The following is a 23,891-nucleotide window of genomic DNA, read 5'->3' as shown; positions in this document are numbered from 1 at the left end:
CCCCGGGAGCGGCTCGGGTCTGCACAAGGTCAGTGTGCGAGGGGCTGGGGCCAGGGGGCTGCTCTGACCCCTGGTGTCACCTCTGACCCCTGGTGTCACCTCTGACCCCGGGCGGTGTCACCTCTGACCCTGTGAGGTGTCACCTCTAACCCTGTGAGGTGTCACTAACCCCGTGAGTGTCACCTCTAACCCCGTGTGGTGTCACCTCTAACCCCGTGCGGTGTCACCTCTAAACCCTGGTGTCACCTCTAACCCCATGCGGTGTCACCTCTAACCCTGTGAGGTGTCACTAACCCCGTGCAGTGTCACTAACCCCGTGCAGTGTCACCTCTAACCCCAGGTGGTGTCACCTCTAACCTCGTGAGTGTCACCTCTGACCCCATGCAGTGTCACCTCTGACCCCATGCAGTGTCACTAACCCCGTGTGGTATCACCTCTAAACCCCGCATGGTGTCACCTCTAACCCTGTGCAGTGTCACCTCTAACCCCACATGGTGTCACTAACCCCGGCTTCCCCACTAACCCCGGCTCAGCTTTGCTCTGTCACTAAGGGAGCTGCTTCTCCGAGATGTTTGGAGGCCTAATCGATGCTTGCAGAGCTTTGGAAGTGGAGTCTCTTGGCAGAGATGTATTGGTGGAACCTCTTCGTGGGCCGAGTGTCACCGGGGGTTGAGATGACAAAGCTGAGATCAGTTTAGGGGTAGGATTTTCCAAAGAGCCTAAAGATTCTGCTCCCCAGGCACTGCAGAAACCTGTGGGACTTGAAGCCCCAAACCACTTTGCACTTTTAAAAGTCCTGCTCTAAAAGGGCCTATTTGTCCTCATCAGCAGGAGGGAGACCCACTGAGGGATGTTTCTGTAGGGCACAGGCAGCCCATTCCTTCTACTGGAGGCAGCAACTGACCCAGTTGCATTTTTAAAACAAGCTATTCTGCCTTTCTCTTCTACTGTGAAATAACTGTTTATTGGTTCTTTTCCCTGTTGTTAAAGCAGCCAAAAAGTGGGAGTATGTGAGTCTTTTCCTATTGATTTTTTTCAGAAAGGAGGGGAGAGTTGTGTTTGCCCTCCAGTCTGGCAGTCCTGGTATACTTATCATGCTGTGAGCCTAATCAAAGCCATTAACTGTAAATAATTCCCCTTTTTTTTTTTTTTTGTTATTGTGTGAATAAAAAGCACAAACGCAACTTTACATCAATCAGGTGTCTATGCAAATCCAGGCTTGGACTTGTCTCACTGCAGTTAATTCTGATTTATGAAGCAGATTTTAAACTCAACTGTAGCACTGCAAGATTTGGCTCAGTGCAATGTCCTCTTTCCTCTTTTCCTGGCACTCGGGACAATTTTAAGGATTTTGAATCATAGCTGAGAAAACAATAGGAAGCTAAATCAGTCCCTGAGCTTCAGCTTTTCCTTTAAGCAGACAGTGGTTTTCTTTGCATGGTTTTTTTTGTTGTTGTTTTGCCTGTCAGGGAGGAGTGTTTGTAAACTCCCAAACACGTCCCAGTTCTCTTTCCCTCTTTATTTGTGTGCTGTGTAAAACCAAAATATTTTACTGTCATTTCAGTTAATGTGACAAACTAAATGTGTTTAGTTTCGTTTAGGTAACCTAATGTGAACTTAATGGCATCATTTGTCAGGAACACGAGGAATATACAGGCAGATTTGATGGAAATGGGAATCAGCCCGAAAGTTTGTAAGAAATTGGATTTGAACCAGCTGAAATCTTGTTGCTGTTGATCTCTCCTGGAGTATTTTGAGTTGTCTCTGGGATTCCTGACTCTCAGCACTAGCTGAGCTCCTCTTATCTGTAAATCTGACAGGGATTTGCAAAGCCGGATGAGAATTTTCTCTTTATTTTGATCTGTTTTTGTTGTGCAGTGGTGGTGTCACACAGCCAGGCCACACAGCAGGTCCAGGCTGGGCAGGGTGATGGAAGTGCTGGAATAATGCAGCAGGAATACTTTCCTTAACAGATTTGTTCCCTCTGGAAGATTGATGAGCTGTAGGCGTCCGGGGGCTGTGGAAAACGCAAAAATCAGAGGGAGGTTCTAGGTTTTGGGGGGTGATGTAATGTTGAATTTAAACCCTGCAAGTCTGGAGGAAGGAGGCAGCTGAGAGCCCCCTCAAAGGCTGATCCTCAGTGGAGTTTGCTGTCTCTGGCTGGGATTCTCAGAGATCAGGAATCCTTAGTGGGAGGCTGCCATAAATTCAGGCGGATTGAAGTTACTTCACAGGAATTGGCAATGTCTGCTTTGCCACGTGTGTGTTTCCCAGACATCCTCTTGGCAGTTTTTGCACTCTGCAGTCTCTGGACCCTTTGCCAAGATCCCCACAGGGCTCAGGTGAGCCTGTGGCTCTGCTGGAGGAGCACTGATACCTGCAAGTTGATCTTTTCCGAGGGATGTCACTTCAGCAGATGTTTCTGGACAGGGAGCCTGCTGGAGGTGGGGCAATCCTTACACATTGACCAGGGAGGAGGAGATCTCTGCTGGCACAGGATCCCTGTCCCCTGTTCCCTGTGCTCCATCCATCCTGGATGATGGATGCCTGCTGCTGAGGCTGGAGCATCCAGGAGTCTGAGGTGCTGCCTTTGCTGTGAGCCTCTTCCAGCCCCTCTGTTTATATCCAGCAGGCTCTGAACACACAGAGCTGTGTTTGAAAACATGTATTTATCTACTGCCACAGCCCACTCTCCCCCCAGTGGCAATGCCACCCACCCACACCTGCCCTTCTGACACTGCTGCTGCTGCCAGCCCTGGGTAGGGATGGAGGGATGGATCCATCTGCCCCAGGAACAGCAGGAAAAGTCAGGCTGGAGTTACAGCTTGCACAGCTCTGGGAGGGCTGAGACTCAGTTTGGGAAATGGGTTTTGCTTCCTGAGGTACAGAGAGAGCCACTCCCTCAGGAAAGAGCTGCTGTGGTACTTTCAGCTGGGCAAAGGGAGCAGAGTGTGCATTTTCTGTGCAAGCATCTGAGGGAAGGAGGGGAGAGCTTTGTGTTGGGACTCCAGATGGAGCCAGTCTGCTGCAGTGTGCAAAAAAAATGTCCAGGACTTGGAGCTGTTGGCAGTGACAGCAGCTTGTTCAATGGTTCATGTGATGGCATCCTCTGTTCTGGAGCTCTCTGGTCAGCCCTGGTGCCTTTAACACATCCATCACATTTCAGCATCTTTGTCACTCTGCCCCTCTGGGAGGCCCAGGCTGGAATATCTGAACAGTGACACTGGTGAGGAGGGGAAGGCAGCTCTGAGGAGGCTGATGGGATCCTGTCTCCAGCACGTTTAAACCATGGCTGTTTGAGAGTGGGTAAAACAGACAGGCTTCACTGCTCTGGTAATCTCTGCTGGAATGAGGACAGTGCCTGAAACCCCCAGCTCTGCTCTCCACAGAGAGTCAGGACATGCTGCAAGTAAACATTAGTTAGATAAAAAAGCTACCTGCAGAACCCCTGGACCATCTGTTCAGCTCAGAGATGTGTGGGACTGCAGGAGGAATCATGGCAGTAATTATAATTGCTCCCAAGTGATCCATCTGATGTAGTGGAAGGTACTTGGGAGGCAGAGAGGGGAGAAGGAGAATTTTCAGTGACAGCAGCACCTGCTTGTGGCTGCACTTGGGTCCGTGGCTCTCATCAGGATCTCTCTCTGCTTCTCCTTACTCATGGATGAAGGAATTGGGGTCAGTGGGAAGTGGTTTGAAAATTCTCTTTGCTGATAGAAACCGCTCACGGTGCTGCATTCACAGTCCCATCTCTGAGGCAAATGCAGCTTTGGCTTCAGGGCTTTCTTGTGTAAAACTCTGCAGGCAATCAGTTGGCATCAAAGCCCTGAGAATCTGAGAACATTGGAGTTCCTGATCTTGAAGGTTTAGTGCTCCTGATCCTTCTGCCTCTGTCAGCCTCGGACATAAATGTCTTGCTCTGTGTTCTGTTTATCACAGATGCTTTTCAAGGTGTTTTATGAAAAGGATTTTTATTAAACAGGCTTTCTTCTTCCTTTCCTTTGATGGCTGCTGTGAAGAGAAAACCGACTGATCTTCAGCAAAACCCAGAATTTCAGTGCACCGAACACTGAGCTGGGAGGCCAAGGTCAGGCTGGGTTTTTTTCTCAGCACAGGCTATTCAGATACACATCTGTTGGAAACAGCTGGAATTTAGTCTTTCTTTCTCTGTTTGATGAAATCAAAACCCTTTAAGTGATAAATGAGAGATCAGCTTATACCCAAATAATCAATACCTTGGAGGTTAAGGCACTCGCTTGGGACAAGGGAAAATTGTCCCAGCACGTCCCAGAGTGACATAACAACTAAGGAGGTTTTATTATATTTAAAGCCAACTGAAATTGCACTCACCTCTCACTAATCTTTACTAGCTGAAAATCTGTTCTGCAGCACGTTAAAGGAATTCCAGGTGGAATTTCTCCCTTTCCATCTCTGCAGGACTTTGTTTTTCTTTAAGGGCTGTGAGCAGGCAAATGAGGAGCCCAGTAATAAATATTAGCAACAGGCTTGGTTTTTTTTCTGTTTCCAAGGGTGGTGTCTTTTAAATGCCAGGAAAAGGAGACCTTCCTGCTTTGCACTTTTTAATGATCACTGCTTTGTTTTTCAAGTCTCTTTTGTGGCATTTTCTGTTTCACCACAGAAGTCTTTCAGTCTTTCATTGAAATTTTAACAGCATGGCTGACAGATGCCCATAGAAAAGATATGCAAAATGTTTAAAGCTGTGCTGTTTATAGGAAATATTCACTGGCAGCTGTGCTATTTTTAGCACCAGTGCTCCAGCTGAGACTTTGCTGTGTTTGTTCAATGCTTCATTGTCTAGTAAAAATCGAGACTAAATTTAATGACTTGGGAAGTGGTGCGTGATGGAGGAATTCTGGAATTGTTTTGATATTAAACAATGCTTAAGTCTCAGAATCCCTTTAATAAGCAAAAATTTAGAGTGAATTTATTGCAGGCAAATTTACTGGACTGACCCTTCAGCAGGAGCGAAGTGGCAGCAGTGCCTCAACTCCCTCTGCTCCTACAGCAAACCCTGACCTGCCCCACCTCCTCCAGACACGTCAGAAATGCAGGAACATCCACACTCAGGGAGTGCTGCTCTCTGTGAGAAATTCCTACGAGATCAAAAAGGAATCAAGTTGTAAAAGTTCCCCTGGGAAACCCCAGTGGGAATCTCTGAGGAGCACTGTCACTTTTTGCTCATCTTTTCCTTTATCTCTGTTTCCAGCCCTCTCCTCCTGGTAGTCCCCTCCTTTTCCCCTGACAGGGTTCCTGAGAGGGCCTGACTGCTCTGAAAGGAATTAAATACAGATTGGCTCTTGAGTAATGTGGAATGAGCTTTTATCTACAAGCCATAGGTACTAAATGAGAAAGAGGTTAAAAACCCTGGTCTGAGTCCAAACTAGAATTGCTTTCAAAAACATGCTTCGAGGGGTTTCAGCAGACTTTTCATGATCACTCATGTATTAGAGTAAGTTTGTCTCCTTACAGCTGTGGCAGTCCAAACAATTTAGACACAGAGCTGCCTTTTAAAGCTTTTAAACCTGTATTTCCCTTGAAGGTCTTCTAGTGTGCCACTAATCCCCTAAGTTATTGCACTGAAGGCACTCTCTAATCCTTTAATTCACTCTGCTCTCAATAGAGATGGGAACGAGCTGGGTCAGGGAACGTTCTCATTTGGGCTTTATCAGTTTTGCTTTTTTCAGCTCAGTCACTACTGAGGGTACTTTGCTTTCCTTTGCAACACCCCAGAGAATATTTTAGACTCGGACACTAATTGTTTGTGTGTTTGTGTATATGCTTGTGAAAAAAGCTGCACAAGCCCCAGAACTCCCAACTCCTGGCACTGGTTTGTGCAGCCTCGGGGTCAGGCTTTTACCCTGAGTTCCCTCAGGCCCCTTTGGGAATCAGAGAATGGAAAAATATGGATTTTTAAGAACTGTGAATCCATTCCCCATCTAGAGCCAGTGAGGGTCAAGGAGCAGTGTCAGCCACAGGTAATTTCTGGAAGCTTTTCTCCCCCGGACCTACAGAGGAGAGAGATTCTGACTAATGTTTCTTTGGTGCTGAGGGTAAAGCTTTGAGGTGATGAGCAATGCCAGACAAGTGCTGTGGTTTTACTAATAAGCATAAACTCTAAAAGACTGGTTAGAGCAATGCATGGCCTGGATTTTGCAGGTTTGTGCTGTCTATTGGTGTTTTCCTTGCATGAGGGGCATGTTTTTATTGTAGGTCTGGTTTGGAGACCAGGCTGGGACCACGAGCAGCTCCCGGGGGCTCATTAGGAATCCCAGGCTCTCACACTGCTTCACAAGTTCATCTTAAGTTGAGCATTGAAGCATTCAATTGGAGGAAAAACATGCTCTGCAATTGTATGGACTTCACTGACAAGAATAAAGACGACCAAAGTTTTGCTTCATTAACAATTGCACCGAAAGAGAAATCCTCAGATGCTGAGCACTTAATGTTTCCTTTTGAAGAAACCAATTTATGTTGAAGTGCAAGTTTCTTTTGTACCTTATGTGCTCATCTTTTTGGTTTCTTACAGCATTTCTGCATCACTGAATTTCTTTTAGAGCCAGAGATCAAGCCTGGGCTTGTTCTTAAGTACCCAAATGTGGTAATAGGTGGACTGGTGTAAAATTTGGCGTCTGCAGTTAAATTACAGGATGCTTCTTAAGCTTCTTGGTTTCTATAGGAACAAGTAATAGTCATCCTTCATGATTAAGCAGTGTCCATGGTAACCAAACGAGCATGTTTTAAATGAAAGATATTTTCCCTTTACATTTTTAGCAGTCAAAGGTTACCAATTATTACCTTTATACCCTTAGACAAGAACACATTTTGATGGGGCTGGTGCGTTTGAAGTGAGAACATTTGGTGTTCATTTACATAACTCTGCTTCTAGGATCAGCTAAAATCTGGGTGAACACCAAAACAAAATTTTAGAGAGTGGGTTGGGGTGCATTAACCTCCCCAGGAGGGTGAATGTTGGTCACTAAATTGCTGAATTGTTCTGCAGGGTTGCAGGGTTGCTGTTCAAGTGTCCATTTGCTCCTTGGAGTGACTGCAGGGCATTAGTGGAGGGAGAAATTCCAACACAGATCTGGCACAATATTTTTTAAGATGGAAAAAGCAAATGTCAGTGTTGGTGTAGGTAAGAACATTCCCCTGCTCCCTCCTGTTTCAAAAATAGGCTGGAAAGTGAAAACACGACTGGTTTTAAATGGTTTTTGTCTCTCCTTGGCACTGGTGTTGTTTGCTTGAAAACTGCAGAGTGAGTGTGTGCAGCTGCCACCTGCGAGTGTTTGCAGAGCAGGTTTGTGGGAGAGGAGCAGAAATACCCACCCACCCCCAGAGGAAATAAAAGGATCAGTCACAATAAATTAGGATTTACATTCCACAATTTCTAATAGTGAAACAATTGCTAAGAGAGTCTGAGCAGGCAGAGCAGAGATGGATGGGGAACAGCAGTGAGCAGGGATGGATTCTCAGCAGTGTTTTGGGCACAGGGGTGCATTGCCCAGGTGTGCAGAGCTGCTGTGCCTGACACTCACATCCACACACAGCAAAGGCACAGCATCTGTGGAAAACACAACACTCATTTTATGAGCATTATCTTCTATTAATGCATATTAATATATGAATATAATATAATATAATATAATATAATATAATATAATATAATATAATATAATATAATATAATATAATGTGCAGGAGACTTGTTTCTGTTTGCTAGGGGAACTCTGAGGCCTCCTGCATTAATGTTTGGAAAAGAGAAAACCCCTCTCAGCTATCCCTAACCTTGTCCCCAGTCCTAACCCTCCCTGACTTGAACTGGAGGGGGGACAGTGGTCCCAGACTTTGCTGTCACTGCTGCTTTGAGTTGCTTCCTCATGACGAATACTGTATTTTAGTGGGTACCAAAAATCTCTGCCATCCACTACTTAAAATCCACTGAATTGTTCTTCCAGTGAAACGGTCTCCTAAATAGCCAGTGTTAAATCCCAGCCTTCTGCTTTCCTGCGCAGAGTTCAATTTCCTTGGCTATTGAGGCAATCTGAGGTGGGTGAGCTGGCTCTGGGCATTGAGACTCTCTGAGGCTGCTCTGAGAGCCACATGCACCATGTGAAATTCAAATCTTAATGTTTGGTCTATTATGCAGATGGATGTGAACAGAGATACGTGTGTGACCCCATTTATCTCTCTAATGAAGTGCCATCAATAGAACATCTGTTTCTTTGCTGTAGAAGATGAAACCTCTGATGAATCATGCTTATAAATGAAGTATTTATTTATTTAATTTGCATTTTACCAGTACAAACCTGTTCAAGCAGCCACCATGCACGGCTGGAAAAATGGCCTGGGAATTAACTGTGTGAAGTTTTCATTTCTCCTCAGGGTGTTTCATGTGAAGGGAGCTGTTCTGGCCTGGTCAGCTCAGCTGTCCAGGTCAGTGCTGGGGGAAAGCCCCCAAGTCCTGTCCTGGGCGGTGTGTCCAGGGGACACCTGCAGTGACAGGGACAGGAATTGCAGAGTATGGAAGTTTCTCCTTGCCCTCAGATTGCCTCTGTGGATAAAGTGCTGCAAGAAAGTGCGTGGTGACAGAGCAGAATCTTTGCAGGAAGGTTCAGCATGATGGATGAGCCTAATTTAAATCTCCCCAGAGCTGACTCCTTGTTCTCCACACTCCGTGTTGCTTGTCTTTATCATCACATGGGAGGAAGCCGATGTTCCACTTCACTTTATCATCCTTTCCACTTTAACCAGGGTATTGGCAGTCACCACCATCTGGCCCCCAACCAGGACAGAATTTCAGTTTTTGCTGATGTATTTTTTAAGTCTGAGCTTGATTTCAGTTTCACCCTGGAGAAAAGGCTCCTAATGATATGCCGTTAGCAGAGGAGGAATTTGGCCTGTGGATATCATAGCAGAGGAAGATAAATATCATACATATTTTATTTCAGAGACTAATAAAGAAAGAATAAAAACACCAAATATATATACACATATCTAGTTCAGAAATACCAGACAGTAAAATGGAGTTTGTACTATAGGCTGCTCAGTCAGCATGGTTTGCTGTTTATCTTTAGAAAGGGAGGGTCATTTTCTGGATGCCTTATATTCCATCCCTGGCACCTGGGGACCTGCAGCTGTGCACATGGATCTGATCTTGTAGCACTCAGAAGTTGCTGTGTTTTCAGACCCCTCACAGTGAGAATTACCTCAGCTTTCCTTTCCCATTAGTGCTATTCTCTTCTTTTCCTTTTGCCCTTGGAGAGGGATTTTTCCTTGACAAATTTAATCTGTCTCCTCAGATAAAGGATGCGTTCCCCCTGGATTTCTGGGAGGCAGGACTTGCCCTGGGTGTCTGTCTTGCTGTGCTGGGATGGCTCCACAGCAGGGAAAGAGCTGGGAAAGTGCAGGGAAAACGCTCTTAACTCCACTGACCATCAGGTGCCCCATCAAAGCCCCGCTGGAGAATTCCCAGCACCGCAGCTGGGTCAGGCTGGGAGCGCTTGGCCAGCCAAGAGCCTCCAGCTCCACCTAGTGAGGCTCTGGGATCGCGGCTGGAACACACATCCCGCTGCTGGGGAGGGCGCTGAGCTTCTCCCTCCTTCGGGGGATGGAAATCCCACCTGAGCTCCCCAGGAGAGAGGGGGCTGCAGCAGCAGGCAGCCAGAGCCCGCAGAAAGTCAGGAGAAGAGTCTTTGCTGCTTGCACACATCAAAAAGCACCGTGGCAGCTGCTGGGAGAAGAGTTCTCTTACTAGGTAATAGAGAAAATTGAGGAATAGACACATATCAAGTACTCAGAAAAATAGCAGAGCTTTTTTCAGTACTAGATTCAAGAGCCATTAATAGCACTGGCTCAGGAGCAGGATGAGGAATATTAAATCCATGATATCCAGCAACCTGACAAGAGATGAGGGGAGATCCATTAGAGTGCACAGCGTGCCGTGGCAAAGGTCAGTGTCACTCCAAATCATTATTTAACACAGAAAAAGCTCTTCTTTCAGGAGTTCTTAGTGCCACTTTGAGAGAAGATGGTAACAGATTTTAGCTGAGGGAACCAGTGTGTTCTGATGTTTTCTGGGATTTGTTTTCTGTACTCCAGCCTTCTGTACTTCTGTACTTCTAACAAGGCTCTTCAGTGCACACAACTATCCCAGCCACCGTTCTTGGAGCTGCAGAGAATTTTGTGGCTCAAAGTGGTGCTTCAGGTGCCTTTTTTCTGCTTTTAGCCAGGGGCACAGTTACCAGAGACACACTGAATGTGGTGCTTTTGTGACACTGAAGTCACCTGTGGGGGAAACAGAGGTGCTGGTAAGGAGCTGGACCAGTTTGGTGTATCCCTGTGGGAGCATTAACAGGGATAGACTCAGCTGTTTAATTCAAATTATTTTGTGTTGCCCAGAAGGCAAGTAATGATCCCAATTTATTTTTTTGTTCTGTATGTAAACAGTTAGATAAGGGAGAGGAGTTTTTACAAGCTGTAGTTCTGTAAACAGTGTCCTTAATTGTCTGGAAAGGTCATGAGAGCATGAGAAAATGTGCAACTATTTCTGCTTGGAGCATGAAATGAGTGGAGAATAAATCAGTGATTCTGATGTGGAAGAGTTGTGGGTACAGCCAGGGGGATTGCTGGGCTTTCTGGAAGTTTATGAATGTTTAAACCAGAGATTCTAAGATGCAAAACCAAATAATTTTATTCTAATGTAAGAAGTGGGGGTGACATGACTTTCCTTAGCCTGGAGAACACCCTCTCTGTGTTCATTAGCTTTGCTTTCAGAGGAGTCTGCTCGTTCACAGGGCACCAGCATCTGCCCTCAACTTCTGCTTCATGACCATTTTCATTTGAAAGTCTATTTTATTGCCTAATAAAGGTTTGGCTTTTAATTAATTTTGTCCGGTTCTAACATTGCTGTGAGGAAATGGCTGGAATTAGCTGTGGGTGATCCATTCCAATAAACACTTCTGCAGGTAACTGAACCCCAAAGGTGGCCCTGGGCAGCTGATGGGAGCAGGAAAGGCTTCCATGGCTTCTCACAGCTTCTTTCTCACTGCAAATCAGACATTTTGGCATCTCTGCTCCCCACTCCAAGTCCTTCACGCCTTGTGAAGGGGAAAGTTGGCTCAGCTCAGTGTTTATTATTTTCTGTCATTGTCTGTTCCACTTCCTAAAAGCGCCTCTATTCCCTTCCAAATCCCCATTTGGATTCAAACTAAAGATCCATCTTTTCTCCTGGACTCCTGTGGCCACCCAAAGCTGTCTGAAATGTAGATTTTTCTGCAGCCCCTCCTGAGGATGTGGAATCACACAGACACCTGTTCTCCAGGGATTGTTCTTAATTTATAAACGCCACCGTGAGCCACGTTAAATCACTGTCACCCTGCCTCCTCTTGGGTTTCTAATAAAGACTTATTAGATAATGCAGAAATTAGAGGAATAACACCTAAATTCATTAAGCAATAAAATTAATTCACGGCCTGTAATTGTTCGAGCAGGAGACCGGTAATTCCTGTTCCCTCTGGTTTCACAGAAACTCCACCCTGGCAGCGCTGGGGCACCTGCCACGTCGGGCAGTGCCCGGTGGGGCAGGACAGGGAGGAGCTGGAGCAGCCTGACCCCTCCAGGGCTGCCTGCACCACCTTTCTCTTGGTGCTGGAGAGCTCTCAGTTCCCTACATCACCTCCAGACCATCTGGAGAAGTTTTATTGTGCTGCAAAGTCTCCTATCCACAGGCAGGTCCCGGCGGTGGGAGCAGAACCGGCGCTCCTGCTGCTGCTGCTGCCTGCTCGGGCATTCCAGTCATTCTTCTCCTTCTCGCTGCCTCTGATGAAGTCATCACCTCTCCTCCTCTCCCTTCTCCCGGCTCGTTCCCAGTGCCATGGAATGAGCGCTGCTCACCAGCACGGCTTCCTTCTGGTGAGTTCGGGGAGATGCTTCCTCCTCTCTGACTTCTCTCCCAGCGCTCAGCTTGGACCTGCCTCTCTTGTTCGGAGCTGAGCAGGTTCTTATCAGGAGATCAATTTGCCTGCTTGTTATTCCTTCCAGCGGCCTCGCTTTGCTTTTGTTCACCCCGTCTCTTCCACTGGCTGATCCCTGGAATTGTGTGAAAGGGGGGAGTGTGAGGAGAGATGAACAAACAGGAGTTGATGTATTTTATTCTCCGTAATGAGAGCGTAATCCTGATGATCTCTTGGACTAGTTGGGATTCACAGGAGCAGGTAATGCAAATGGAAGAACACCTCACTTGTGAAGTGAAAAGTAAACAGTAGGAACAGTTGTTTGTGTGTTTGTTACACATAACAACCTGCTTGGAGCAGTGTCTGGGAAGTGGAGTCGAAGGAGATGATGATGTTGGGTGGCTTAAACAAGAGTTTGGGTGCCAGGAGCTGCTCACAGCCTGTTCTGCTGCTGCCCTGGAGCCTTTGGGGGATTGCTGTGCTGCTCCATAACCATTCCACAGCATGAAAAACAGGCATGGAAGAGTGGAGTGAGGATTAATTATTCTCTCAGTTCCAATGTCTTGAATTAGTTAACAAACTAAATGTGTTTATTACTGTACAGAAAGAGTTTCAGGAATACTCATAAGCCCGAGGTCCTAAATTAATGTGCAGTGTTTGCAGTGCTTGTGTGTCCTTTTGACAGTGGGATATGTTCAACTAAAAAACCTCCTGGTGCCTTCCACAGCCAACAATGTATTGGCCCAGCTGTGTGGGGATAACCTGGGAGAGCTTTCAGGGGCTGGATAATTTCAAGGAAGTTCCTCTTTGAAGATCCTACTCTGCACAGGGGGAAAACCAAAACACTGCAGCCTTCTGTAAATATTTGGAAAAGCAGGAAGCCCTGCTGTTTGTTTCTCTCTCCTGTGTTGTATAATGTGGATGAGCCCTGGGCCCTCTGTGCTATGGAGAGGTGACTCAGAACTGCCACCAAGTCTGTCCAGACAGGAATGGAAGTTCAGGACAGGCTGGGAAGAAAAGGCTGAAATCAAACACTGAATCTGATCTCTTGTAGCTTGCTTATTTTATGTATAAGTGGGCAAATTTGACAGAAATCGCAGCAAATAAGGCTGGAAGGAGTTTCAGGAGGTGTCTGGTGTCTGTCTGCCCCAGGAGAGGGGAGGGGAGGGAAGGGAGCTCATTGTCCCTGAGCCTCGCTGGGCAGGGACAGCTCTCCCTCTCTGCACCATCAGTTCCAGTGTGTAACTGTCCATGGCAAATGGGACTGTTTCCAGTGCCTAACCCAAATACCTTCTGCTGCAAATGAAGACATTTCTTTCTCAGTCTCCAGTGGCTGTGGAGTGTTTTTATGACTGGCTTACAGTGCCCTTTTCCATGGCCCTGGGCTTGCTGTGGCAGCGTGGCTGATGCCAGGCCCTGGGCACAGTGACCCAGCCTGACATGGTGCCTCCAGCCCTGAAGGAGAAAAAAGGGCACTTAAACCTTTATATATTCATACTGTTCAACATGTGAAGCTGCTCTGCTGTACATTCCTGGAGTTACTAATTTACCTGTAAGCTATTTTTATTAACCTTTAAAACAAACAGCTCCCCCCACATCCTCCCCCCCCCCAACACTCACACCCACCCCTCCTTTTGGTTATTTCTGGTTTCTTACAGAGGGTTTTGTAACCTGTTTCTCCTGCAGTGAAACCCACAGTGCTTAAACGAAGCTAAAATGGAGATTTGACTCCAAACATTCCATGAACTATAAGTTTAATAATTACAGGAGGGTTTAGGTGCTAAGCCAGCTCTGTGTTCACACTGATGTGTTTGCAGGCTCTGCTTGGGGTATATTTTAATGATGAAGTAAGAAGCTAATCTGGGGGGCTGTTACCCCCATACAGGTGCTTTCCCTCAGTGCTGAGCAGTGTTTGGGGCTGGGGAGCACATGGTGAAAGTAATTTCTTGTAGCTGCTTTTCACGTAATGCCATCATTCCTGTTTTCCAGCCAGGTGTGTGAGAAATGCTTTAAACAATGTTGATTTTTCCGGTCATTAAGAAAATGCAAAGCAGCTTCTTCAGTTGTCATCTCAGGCTCACTTTCAAAATGCTGTAATCAAGTAGTTTCTTTATGACAGTCCAAAAAACAAAAGAAAGCTCAAAGGAATGGGGTAGGAGCCTGAATCTTCTGAGAGGAGATGACACCAAAGGATTTTACTACTTGAGATTCAAAGTGCAGCTTTCTGCAGAGAAAGTGCCCCAGCTATTTGAAGGCTTGGCTGGGAGTTGGGAAGGCAGTCAGCTGCTGGGCTGGGCTGGCTGAGTTTCACACAGCTTATGCAGCAACCAAGGAAGGTGTCACTGAGCCAGCACCTCATCCTGTCCATGGCTGGAATCTCAATCTGCTCTTTTGGGATAGTTTAAGGCACATCTCGGGAATGGTTGGGTGGAATTGCTGGTGTTGGTTGTTTTTACAGTCAGGCTTTGATAAGGGCAGGGCTGTGCTGAGGAGACAACTTCCATGGAAATGCTTGGCTAAGGAGGACTCTGCAATGGTTTTGGGAAGGGAAGCTTGTTACAGGGTCTGAGCATCACTGAATGGCAGCTTGGAAATAAATCTGGTTTTCTGAGTTCCGTGGTGCTTCCAAAGAGAGTTTGTGAACTGAGGACACACCACCTTACAATGCTGTACCTGACCTGTCCTAACATCTTTCTAAATCTCCTCAGTGTTGAGCAAAGCTGTTAATTTTTACCTTTTCAGCCCCCTCCCTTCCTTGCCAATGGGGAAGGAGGTAAGTATTCCTATCCTCATTTTATACTTTAGCAAAAGCAGGATTTAATGATTTTTTTCCTGGTTCCAAAGCAAATTGCTAGAGGAATTAGTGAGGTAACTTAAGCATCCTGTGCCTCTAACCCCATTAGCAGTTTCCCCGAGGAGGATCAAATCCACCAGTGCACGGATCTGTACTTTGCATATAATTCTCACTCATCTCAATACAGCTCCTGTTTACTCATCTGCAGACTGGAAATAATGATAATGCCAACCTGTCAGGCATTATCTGAAGCTTACAGTTGTATAAAAAAATGCTAATTGTTGAAGGTGAAAGTCTTGCTGGTGGAATGTTGTTCCAGGGGCAACGCGAGTGGGATCCGTGGGGTCGTTGGCGAGGACACCTCGGGGGGAGATGCCACATTTTGCACGGGCTGCTGGCATTCCTGTGCTGTCCCTGTGCTGTCCCTGCACTGCTGGGTGTGTTTGTGACTGTGCCCTGTTCTGTGTGCCCGCAGAGTCCCCCCCGGAGCGGTGCGGGCAGAGGCGCACCATGCCCAGCGGCATCTCGGAGAAGAACCCCAGCATGGAGCCCGCGGCCACCACGCCTTTCCGGGTCACGGTCAGTGTCTGCCCTCCCCAGCAGTGCTCTGGGCTCCTGGGGGACTGCTAAGGGGGGAAAAGAACCTGTTCAGTCTGAGAGGAGAAGTGCTGCCTGTGAAATCGGGTGTTTGTAGGAGATTGGGGTGCTGGTAGATGCTGTTAGCAACAGGCGGCTGTCAGATGTGTCCTGGTAGAGCAGTAGGGTTTGATGGAGTCTGCAGCCTCACTTGGGACACTTTCCTGGAGAGGTTTCCCTGGTGAGTGCTGGTGCAGTGATTCCTGGGTGCATTTAGCTGTCTGCAGCTGTACAGTGTGTGCTCACACTCCTACAGAGAGAAAATCTCCTCTAGAGGAACCTGTCATTAAGTGACGGGACGCCTGCCAAGCTGAGATTGCCCAGAGCTGGGATCCTGTCCCAGCAGGAGCCTGGGGGAGCCATCCACGTTTGCCATGGCTTCAATCCCTGTGCTTTGAGATGTCACTGGTTGTTCTAACATGACTAACAGTGGTCTTGGCACTGCTGTGTCCGCTGACAGGGAGGGACAGGGACCCCAGGAATGGGATCTGTCAGTGCTGAACCGTGGCTGTCACTGCCCAGTGTCAGCACAGTGTGAGCACAGACTCCCCTCCTCACTCCCTGCACACATCAGCTGCCTGGGCTGGCTCTCCTTGCACACAGCTATTTTTATTCAGGGAAGTCACAAATGGTCTTGCAGCAGGTTTGCTCCATGCAGGTTTTCTCTGCAGGCCACACCTTCTTTACAGACTCAGCTGCTGCTTACCAAACTCAGGGAGGCAGAACCAGAATTTCAAAGGGAGGACAATGGTGCAATCTGAAAAAAAAAAAAAAAAAAAATCTGAGCACACCCAGTTCACCTGAGAACATTTACACTGGTGAATGAGTCATGATTAGCAGTTTGGACAAGGAGTTTATTTTAGTTCTACAAATTGTTCTTCCAGCCATCAGAACCCACAGATCTCAGTGAATGAATGTCCTTGAACCTTAAACAACCGCTTCTGGTTGGTGAAAATAGCAAAACATGAGGGGAAAATCTGGATTCTTCATAAGACAGAGAATTTGGGAATATTTTTCTTAGTGTCCCTGCAGTCAAAGAAAATAATTTATTCCTTTCCAGTGGCATATGTCCTGCTTTTTGGTTTTTAGAGAAGCTATTCCAGCTTTGAGCAGGTCAGCCCCTGGTGGTGGAACAGCTGATGTGGGATGCAGTTCCTTACTTTGAGCAGCTCTGTTACTCAGTGTGGATTCAATAAGGGCAGCCATCACACTGGTAATACATGACATTTGTCTTCTCTGAGTTCAAATCCACCCTCATCTCATTTCTCCCCTGCTCCCCCTCCGAGTGTCACTGCATTAATATGAATGGCTTCATTAGGTACAGTTGGTGCTGCTGCCCAGCCTTCAGCAGATGTCTGACTTTAGAAATATATTCTCCCTCACCTTCCTTCATTAACCAGAGGAACATTAGCAGTCAGTCCACTCCAGCCATTGGGAATAGTAATTAGTGCCTTAGTTTAGTGGTAATGGGATTATTACTTTTGGGCCTGCTGTTGTAGGTTTGGAAATTGTAAGCTTTTCATATTTTACAGCTGATTGTTCTTCCCTGACATCTCCATCCTTCTGCTGCTGAGTCTCCAAGGGCCTGGGAAGCTCAGGAGCCATTGGATTCAGCTATTTTGGCAGTATTGCACTCCCAGTTGCTTTCTTTCATTTCAGAACTAGAGCAAACTAGGTTGGAAATTTGGGAACTTCCCTTGGGAGTTCCTTTCCCATACAGAAATCTGCCAGGCAGGTTACAGATAATTGGACATTGTGGTTTTTGAAAACAAGAGCTCCTGGTAGTTTTTGAATTATGGAATATAAACCTTGAAAATCAACTCTTAAGATTTCTATATCTTCATATGTGACTTAACTGTTCTTACCCTTTCTCCTAAAAGAAATTTTTAATGAAGCTTCTTAAACTTGGAAAAATCTCCTCTAGTCCTGGTTATCTCAGGCTGTACAAGAGTTATTTTCCATGTAAATCCCTTCCTTCACTTCTGTGCTCTCAGAGCTCTGTATGAGCTGATGCAGAATGAGAAATTCGAGGCTCCAACTCAAGTGGTCCCTGAGCTGAGGTCCCTTGTCCTGAGCCTGCTCTCAGAGACAAGTGTTCAAATTTAAGTCTCCACTTCCGGTGGGCACCTGGCAGCCCTGGTGATGCTGCAGGGCTGGAGACATCACTGTGTCCCTTCTCCATGGCCGTGCCTAAAGTCTGGCTTTTAGGAGAAGCCAGAGAGAATCCCAGTAGCTCGAGGTGTGAGATGGGTTTAATCTGAAATCTGTGGGGTATTTTATCAAGCTCAGGGGCCAGAAGCTGGGAAAGTCTGCTGAGTGCCAGTGAAATCCCTCCCTGTGACCACCTTGCAGGGAGGTGGTGCAGGGGAGGATTTGCTGAGGCTCACTGGGAGTACTCGCTCCCATCCCATCAAGCACTGCCATCTATTGACTCCTTCTGTTAGAGCCTGATTTACTTCGTTTTCTAGGAAAATATCCCAGGCCAAGCAAAGTCCGAATTGCCAAAAAACTTGAGGAAACATCTGTATTCTGTATTTTACTAGACAGAATTTAGGATTTCTTTCTCCAGCCCTTATGGTTTGCTTTCCAGGAGCACCAGAAACACTTCAGTGCTGCTTCTGGTTGAAGCCACATTGGCTCAAAAAATCCCCCAAACCACACCAAAACACAGGTTTTCTTCTCCTTGTAACAGGAACTTGTTTTCCTGCAATTTTCTTGCCTGTTTGGGCTCAGTACACAGCTGAATTTGCAGTGATCCATCATAAGCTACTCTTACAGCATTCCTCCATCTATCCTGGTTTTAATCCTTGATAAATGAAGTATTAAATACTAATGGCAGTAAATGGAAACTCCTGGAGAGATGAAAGTGAAGAGCCCTTCTGCCATTCCTCTTCACTGAACATAATCCTAAATAATGGGATCCCAGTTCAAGCTGCTGTGGACAAGATATTGAAGGATTTTTTTCCCCCAAGTTTTTGCCTGTGCATAATACACTCTATTTTCCATTTTAATTTTTTTTTTTTTTTAAGCAGTCATGTAAATTATATTATAATGATTTGACTTTGGAGAATTTATGTTCCTGTATTATGTGGAGAGCAGAATGGCACTTCCCTCGGCACGATCACCCCTCTTTAATTGAAATGTAATTGTTTACTAAACCATCGCAGCTCAAAGGGAAAATTACTGTCATTTTGGTCTGTGGCTGCATACATTAAAGTGCCCCTTTTGTAGGGATTGAATTTAAGGAGAATAGCAACATTATCACAGATGATATATAAACATAAAGCCATTATCATTAAACTGTCAGCTGCAACTGACTTTGGGTAACCAGTGTTAGTGGCAGCAAGAAATAGGGAAATTACTTGGAGAATGTATCTGTCACTTCAGTCACCACTTCTGCAACAGGACATGCTTGGAAGCTTTGGGGCTGTGAACATTTTAGAGATTGGAAGAAAAATGAGGTCATTTGGAGCCTTTGCAGTTATTTCCAGTCTCCCTGGTAGTGCTTGGCAGAAATCAGGAGGGCTCATCTGGCCCTCAGAGGGGTTTGTCGGGTACCCAGCACCCAGAGCTGGTGCCTCAAACATCCTTTGGGGATGGATTTCCAGGCTCTCCACAAAGGTGGTTTGTTCTTACCACCCTCATTTTCCAGCTGGGAAAATTGAGGGAGAAAAAACTTAGCTGACTTAAATTTGATCATGCTCCAAAGCCCAAAAATATGTCCTGAGCCGAATTTCTTAATTTCTAATTCCCAATCCTGGTGTTAACCACCAGCTAAACTATTCCTAATTACCTCTCTGAAATCCTCCTCAGTTTCAAGAGAATTAAATATTCTCCAAATTGATGCTGTAATGTGAAAATGAGTAAGTGGGTTCCTGGACTCCCAAGTCCTTGTTCCTAGGGCAGAAATGCCTTGATTTTCTTACTTTCTCTGCCAGCACCTCGTGTTGTCAAATTTCTAATTGCTTGTTATTTAAATTAGAGCCCTCTGCCCGATTTTTCTAAGTCATCTTATTAACATAAATCTGGGAGTATTTTTGATCTTTAATTTTTGCTTGTCCTTTATGAGACATGAGAAAAATTCTAGTTAAGGTATGAAGGATAAATTCATTTTGAAAAAGGGAATCTTTTTCCCTACTCAATGCTCCCTAGCACAGGGATTGGAAAGTGAACCTGACTGTAAAGACATTTTTAATTCTTTGAGTCTGACCTTGTATCTTGAATTTTTTTGTAAGTAAACCTGGAATTTCCAGTTGGGGAGTACAGCATGGTCAGAGATAGGAGGGACTGTCAGATTTCAGCACAGAGCTGCAGTCCAAACCACTGAGGATTTATGATGTGCATCAAGCAGGAGACAGGAATGACAGGATAAAAGACATGGTGCTATGACCTGCTTCACTGAAAGGGGCTCAGCAAGGCAAGGTATGGATTTTTTCCCTTTTTGAACCGAGTATGTTCCAGGGAGGTCTCTTTGTCAGAGCCTGCAGCCGCCTGAAGGACAGTTTTAGAGAAAATAAGAGCATCAGGGCTCATCAGCAGCTTAATTCAATTCACACACTGAGGCCACTTCTCTAGAGAGGCCTGAGTGATCCTGTTGTAGTTTTTTGGGGGGTCTTGATTGTTGTCCCAGTGGGGTGGTTGGACCACAGAGGGTTCCCTGGGGGAGGAGCAGGGCTGGCCCTGGTGTGGGGCACTGAGGAGGGGATGGGACATTCCCTGGTGCTGCCACATCGGGAGGAGGCTTGTGAGGATCCTCCCAGTGCCCCTGGGTTAACCTGCAGCTTCCACTGAGAGGGAAATGCCACAAATCACTGAATTTCTGTGCCCCAACACCAGTGAAATGTGTTCTGGACTAGGGCAGGAGCTCACCCTGCTGCTTCACTGGGGCATTGGGTAGCAGGGAAACTTCTGGGGAAGATAAAGTCAAATATTGTGTAATTCTTGGGTGGGAAGGGGGAAAACAAATGTCTCAGGAAGTTGCCTGGCTCAGCAGAGGGTCTGAATTGGCACAATTCCATTGATTTTGGTCAGCTACTCCAGATGTTTACACTTTCTCAGCCTCTGAGGACACTGCACTGATCCCTCTGGGTTCTGTGAAACCCAGGCCTAGAGCAGGGCTCAGGGTCCCAGGGTGAGCAACAGAAAATCCTTGGGGCTGGGACAGATTCCTCGTGCCAGGAATGAGAAGGGAAGGAGTGAGAGTAGAAAGCAGCTCCAAACTTCCTCTCCCCAGAAAGGCTGAGCAAGTTCTTGTGAGATAAACCCGTGTTGTTCTCCAGATTCCACAACTCTCCTCAGATCCCTCCATTCCTCCACTCCTGGGGAAGGAGTGTTGTAGCCAGATGAGAAATACCAACAGCTCCTGTGTGTTTTCATGGAGAGAGCCCATGGGAGGAATATTTAACATTTAGGCAGTAAGTAGGGCTAATAGGAAATGCTAATTCACATTTCATTCTTTTGATCAGTGTATATTGAATGATAATTACAGTGATAGTACTTGGCACTTCTGTAGCACCTTTCATCTGGAGCTGTTAAAGTGTTCTGCCAATCTGAATGAATTCAGGCTTGCAGGCACTGTGGGGTTGCAATTTACCGTAATGCCTGAAAATAAATGGGAAACTAAGGCCTGGGAAGATTATACCACTTTCCCCATCATTCAAAATCTGTATGAAACAGCTGGGGCTGTGTGGTAGTGCTGCTGGTCATCTCAGCAGAAACAAAACCAACTCAAGGCATCACTATAAATGGTGAAAGTGGTTTAAACCCACCAGGTGAGTGGCCTTTACTCTCTAAAACATGTTTGTTTGGCATTTTCTGTGGTAATTTACCAATTCAATAGGCACTCAGGTGCTCTGGTGTATTTTTGTTTGCATTCCCCTCACAAAGATAAACAATCTCAGATTCTTCCTGGATTTTTCTGCAACATACTTGGATCCATATCCATTCTTTAGAGACTTCCATCTCCAAAGGATGTTTTGAACAAAAATGTTCATTTCAAAGCTACTACAAGAAAAAAATTCATAGTTTTTCAGTCTCTTCCCAGGAAGCCCAAGTGCAAACAGCCTGGACTAATTGATAGGCTGTAGGGAGGCAAATGGACCTGACTGGTTTCATTTATGTGGAGTGAATGAAAGGCAGAAAGTAAACAAACAAAAGCTTCAATTTGTTTAAACCTCTGGGCACTGAAAACTCTCACATTGCTGGTAGCACAAAGAAAAGAGGGCCATTAGAATATCCAACATGACAGTGTCTCTTTAATTTGTTTCTGGGTCACAGATAAAGAATTGTCCTGCAGATATGAGAGGTAGGATAATAAACACATTCCATCCTCCCTCTTTCAGCAGCATGGGCATTGTGCTTTGAGAAAACAAGTCAAGGAGTGGAAGGTATTATCTGAATCTCCTGGAGACTGGAACATGAGTGCCCATTGCATCAGGACCTTCATCTGTGAACTTCTTCCACTGGGGATTTGTGCTGCTTTAGCTCAGGGATATTCAGTGTTTGCTGAAATACTGAATTCATTGCACTGGAATTCACAGAAATCTGTGTCATTGCCACAGTTCACCCTGAACCGTTTTCAATGCACTTCTACCAAGTTTTGTTTCTGAGACAGATTTTTTTTCTCTAGTTTAGACTAAACACTTCTCCTTAATTTCCAGAACACATTTTGAGCCATAATTTCTTAGTCTTTCACTGTAGGTGTTCCCATGGCAGTGTGGACTTTGGTAATAATGAGGGTCATGGCAGAGATTCCCCATCCCAGCTGGCTCTGATCTTGTCCGTGCTGTTCACCCCGTGAAAGCAGCTGAGCTTTAATAGACATGGAGGAGTTTATGGCCCTTGACTGGATCGTTTGGAATTTGTTTTGGAGGTTTCTTCCTCCCCTCCAAATCCCTGCCTGGCGCTGCCTCGTGTGAGGCTTTCTCCAGGTGGTGACACTGTTGTTCCAAACCAAGTGGAACAGCAGCTCTGATCCCTGTTCTCCTGGTGGACATGGACTCAGGACATTGCAGCTACACAACTTTGATTCCTGGCTCTGGGTGGAGCACACATGGGAAGATGACATTGATTTCCAGATACTTTTTTCAAACTTTAGTTGCCATGGAAACAAGATTCCCGTTCTCCTGCATGCTGTCACTTTTCCTCAGCACTGCACTCTGATAAGCAATAGGCTGTGTTTGTCCTCCCCACACGCTTTTTCCCAGTGATATTCATGGCTCAGGCATCAAGGATAATTTGAGAGGGAGCTGGGGAAGCTCTGCTGCCTTTCCTCAGGTGTTTCAGGTGTTCCCAGGCCTGGCTCTCTGCCAGAAACTTTCTTGTCTTTATCTTCCTCCGTAATTACAGTGGATCATATCTTCCCTGCAACATTTTTCAAAGCACCAAGGAAATTAGCTCCAGAACTAATCATGTCTTTATTTCCTGAACGGCTCTGTGTAGTTCCCTCCATGGCTCTGCAGAATGGGATTTGCCCTGAGCAGTGTGACCTGTCCCTGTCCCTGCCCTTGTCCCCTCCCTTCATTCCTGCCTCTTGCAAGGTCATCTCCATGGCATTCCCATGATGGCACAGCCTGGCCTGACTGGAGTACGTAATTAAGGTTACTTCACTTGACTAAACTCCAGGTTAATTTATTTCACATTTCCCAAGGAGTCCCATGGAAAAGGAGAGGGGTGATGGGTACAGGTTGCTCCATTAAGACACAAGGAGAAAAAGATTTTTGCTGTTCTTAGGGGGTGGAGGAGGAGACCTTCATCTCCCTTCCTGGGAAACAAGGGAGTGTCCCAGCTGGTGTGGCCCTGGCACATGCTGGCCCTGCCCTCGGGCCCTCTGGGAATGAAGCCTCCCTTGATAATTACCAACCAAGTCAAAAATAGTTAAGGAATAAGTGGATGACACTTAAATCTGCCTGATAGAATTCAAACTTCCTGCAGGGTGACAAAATTCTGCTTTAAAGATAGTAAATCCACTGCTAATAATTAGGCAAGAAATAGTCACTGCTAAGACCCAAAAATAGGATCTGTCACTTGCAATGTCTGTCTTATTATTTTGAGGGATAAACCAGCAGTGAACTTAATTTTTGCCTCCAGTTCCTGAAGGATATTCTTTTTGGTTTATATCTTTCAATGCGAGTGTTTTAAGAGAATTGTCAGTTGTGCTGCCTCTCATCACCTTCCTCAGCACCTCAGCCCAAAATCAGACAAAAAGTACGAGCTGAGGAGGGAAAGGAAAGGAGCAAAGGTGGAGAAAAAGAGGAGGGAGTTGTCTTGCCTTGGTTTTCATTTCTCTCTGAGCTTTCTTAATCAAAAAGCTCTCTGATCTGTGTGTCCTGAAGGATGGAGAAATCATGAAAACCAGGCTGGTACTCCTGGAAATGTCATGTGTGAGTTTTATTTATCCTTCCATTGTAATTTTTCTCCCTTTTTCCAAAGCTGTAAGTAGGAGGTGAATCAAACTGAAATAGTCATTTTCATAAATTCTGAGATGAGGAT

The 23,891-nt window shown here is 45.9% G+C and overlaps 1 protein-coding gene across 4 annotated transcripts in view; it reads left to right on the top strand.

Moving 5' to 3' along the window:
- The window catches only part of DAB2IP (DAB2 interacting protein), a 158,272-nt gene that overhangs the window by 31,412 nt on the left and 102,969 nt on the right, over positions 1-23,891 (top strand). For 2 of the 4 annotated variants that reach the window (XM_083875888.1, XM_083875887.1), the window contains exon 2: positions 15,241-15,344. In XM_083875888.1, the coding sequence (XP_083732014.1) occupies positions 15,241-15,344 (104 nt within the window). Of the gene's footprint in view, positions 1-11,823; positions 11,931-12,059; positions 12,233-15,240; positions 15,345-23,891 lie in introns of those variants that run through there. The other 2 variants (XM_083875889.1, XM_083875890.1) reach the window with 2 other exon arrangements.

The sequence above is a fragment of the Zosterops lateralis genome (assembly GCF_965231275.1).
Source record: "Zosterops lateralis genome assembly, chromosome: 20".
Taxonomy (NCBI): Eukaryota; Metazoa; Chordata; class Aves; order Passeriformes; family Zosteropidae; genus Zosterops; species Zosterops lateralis.
This window is presented reverse-complemented; position numbering and strand designations above follow the sequence as displayed.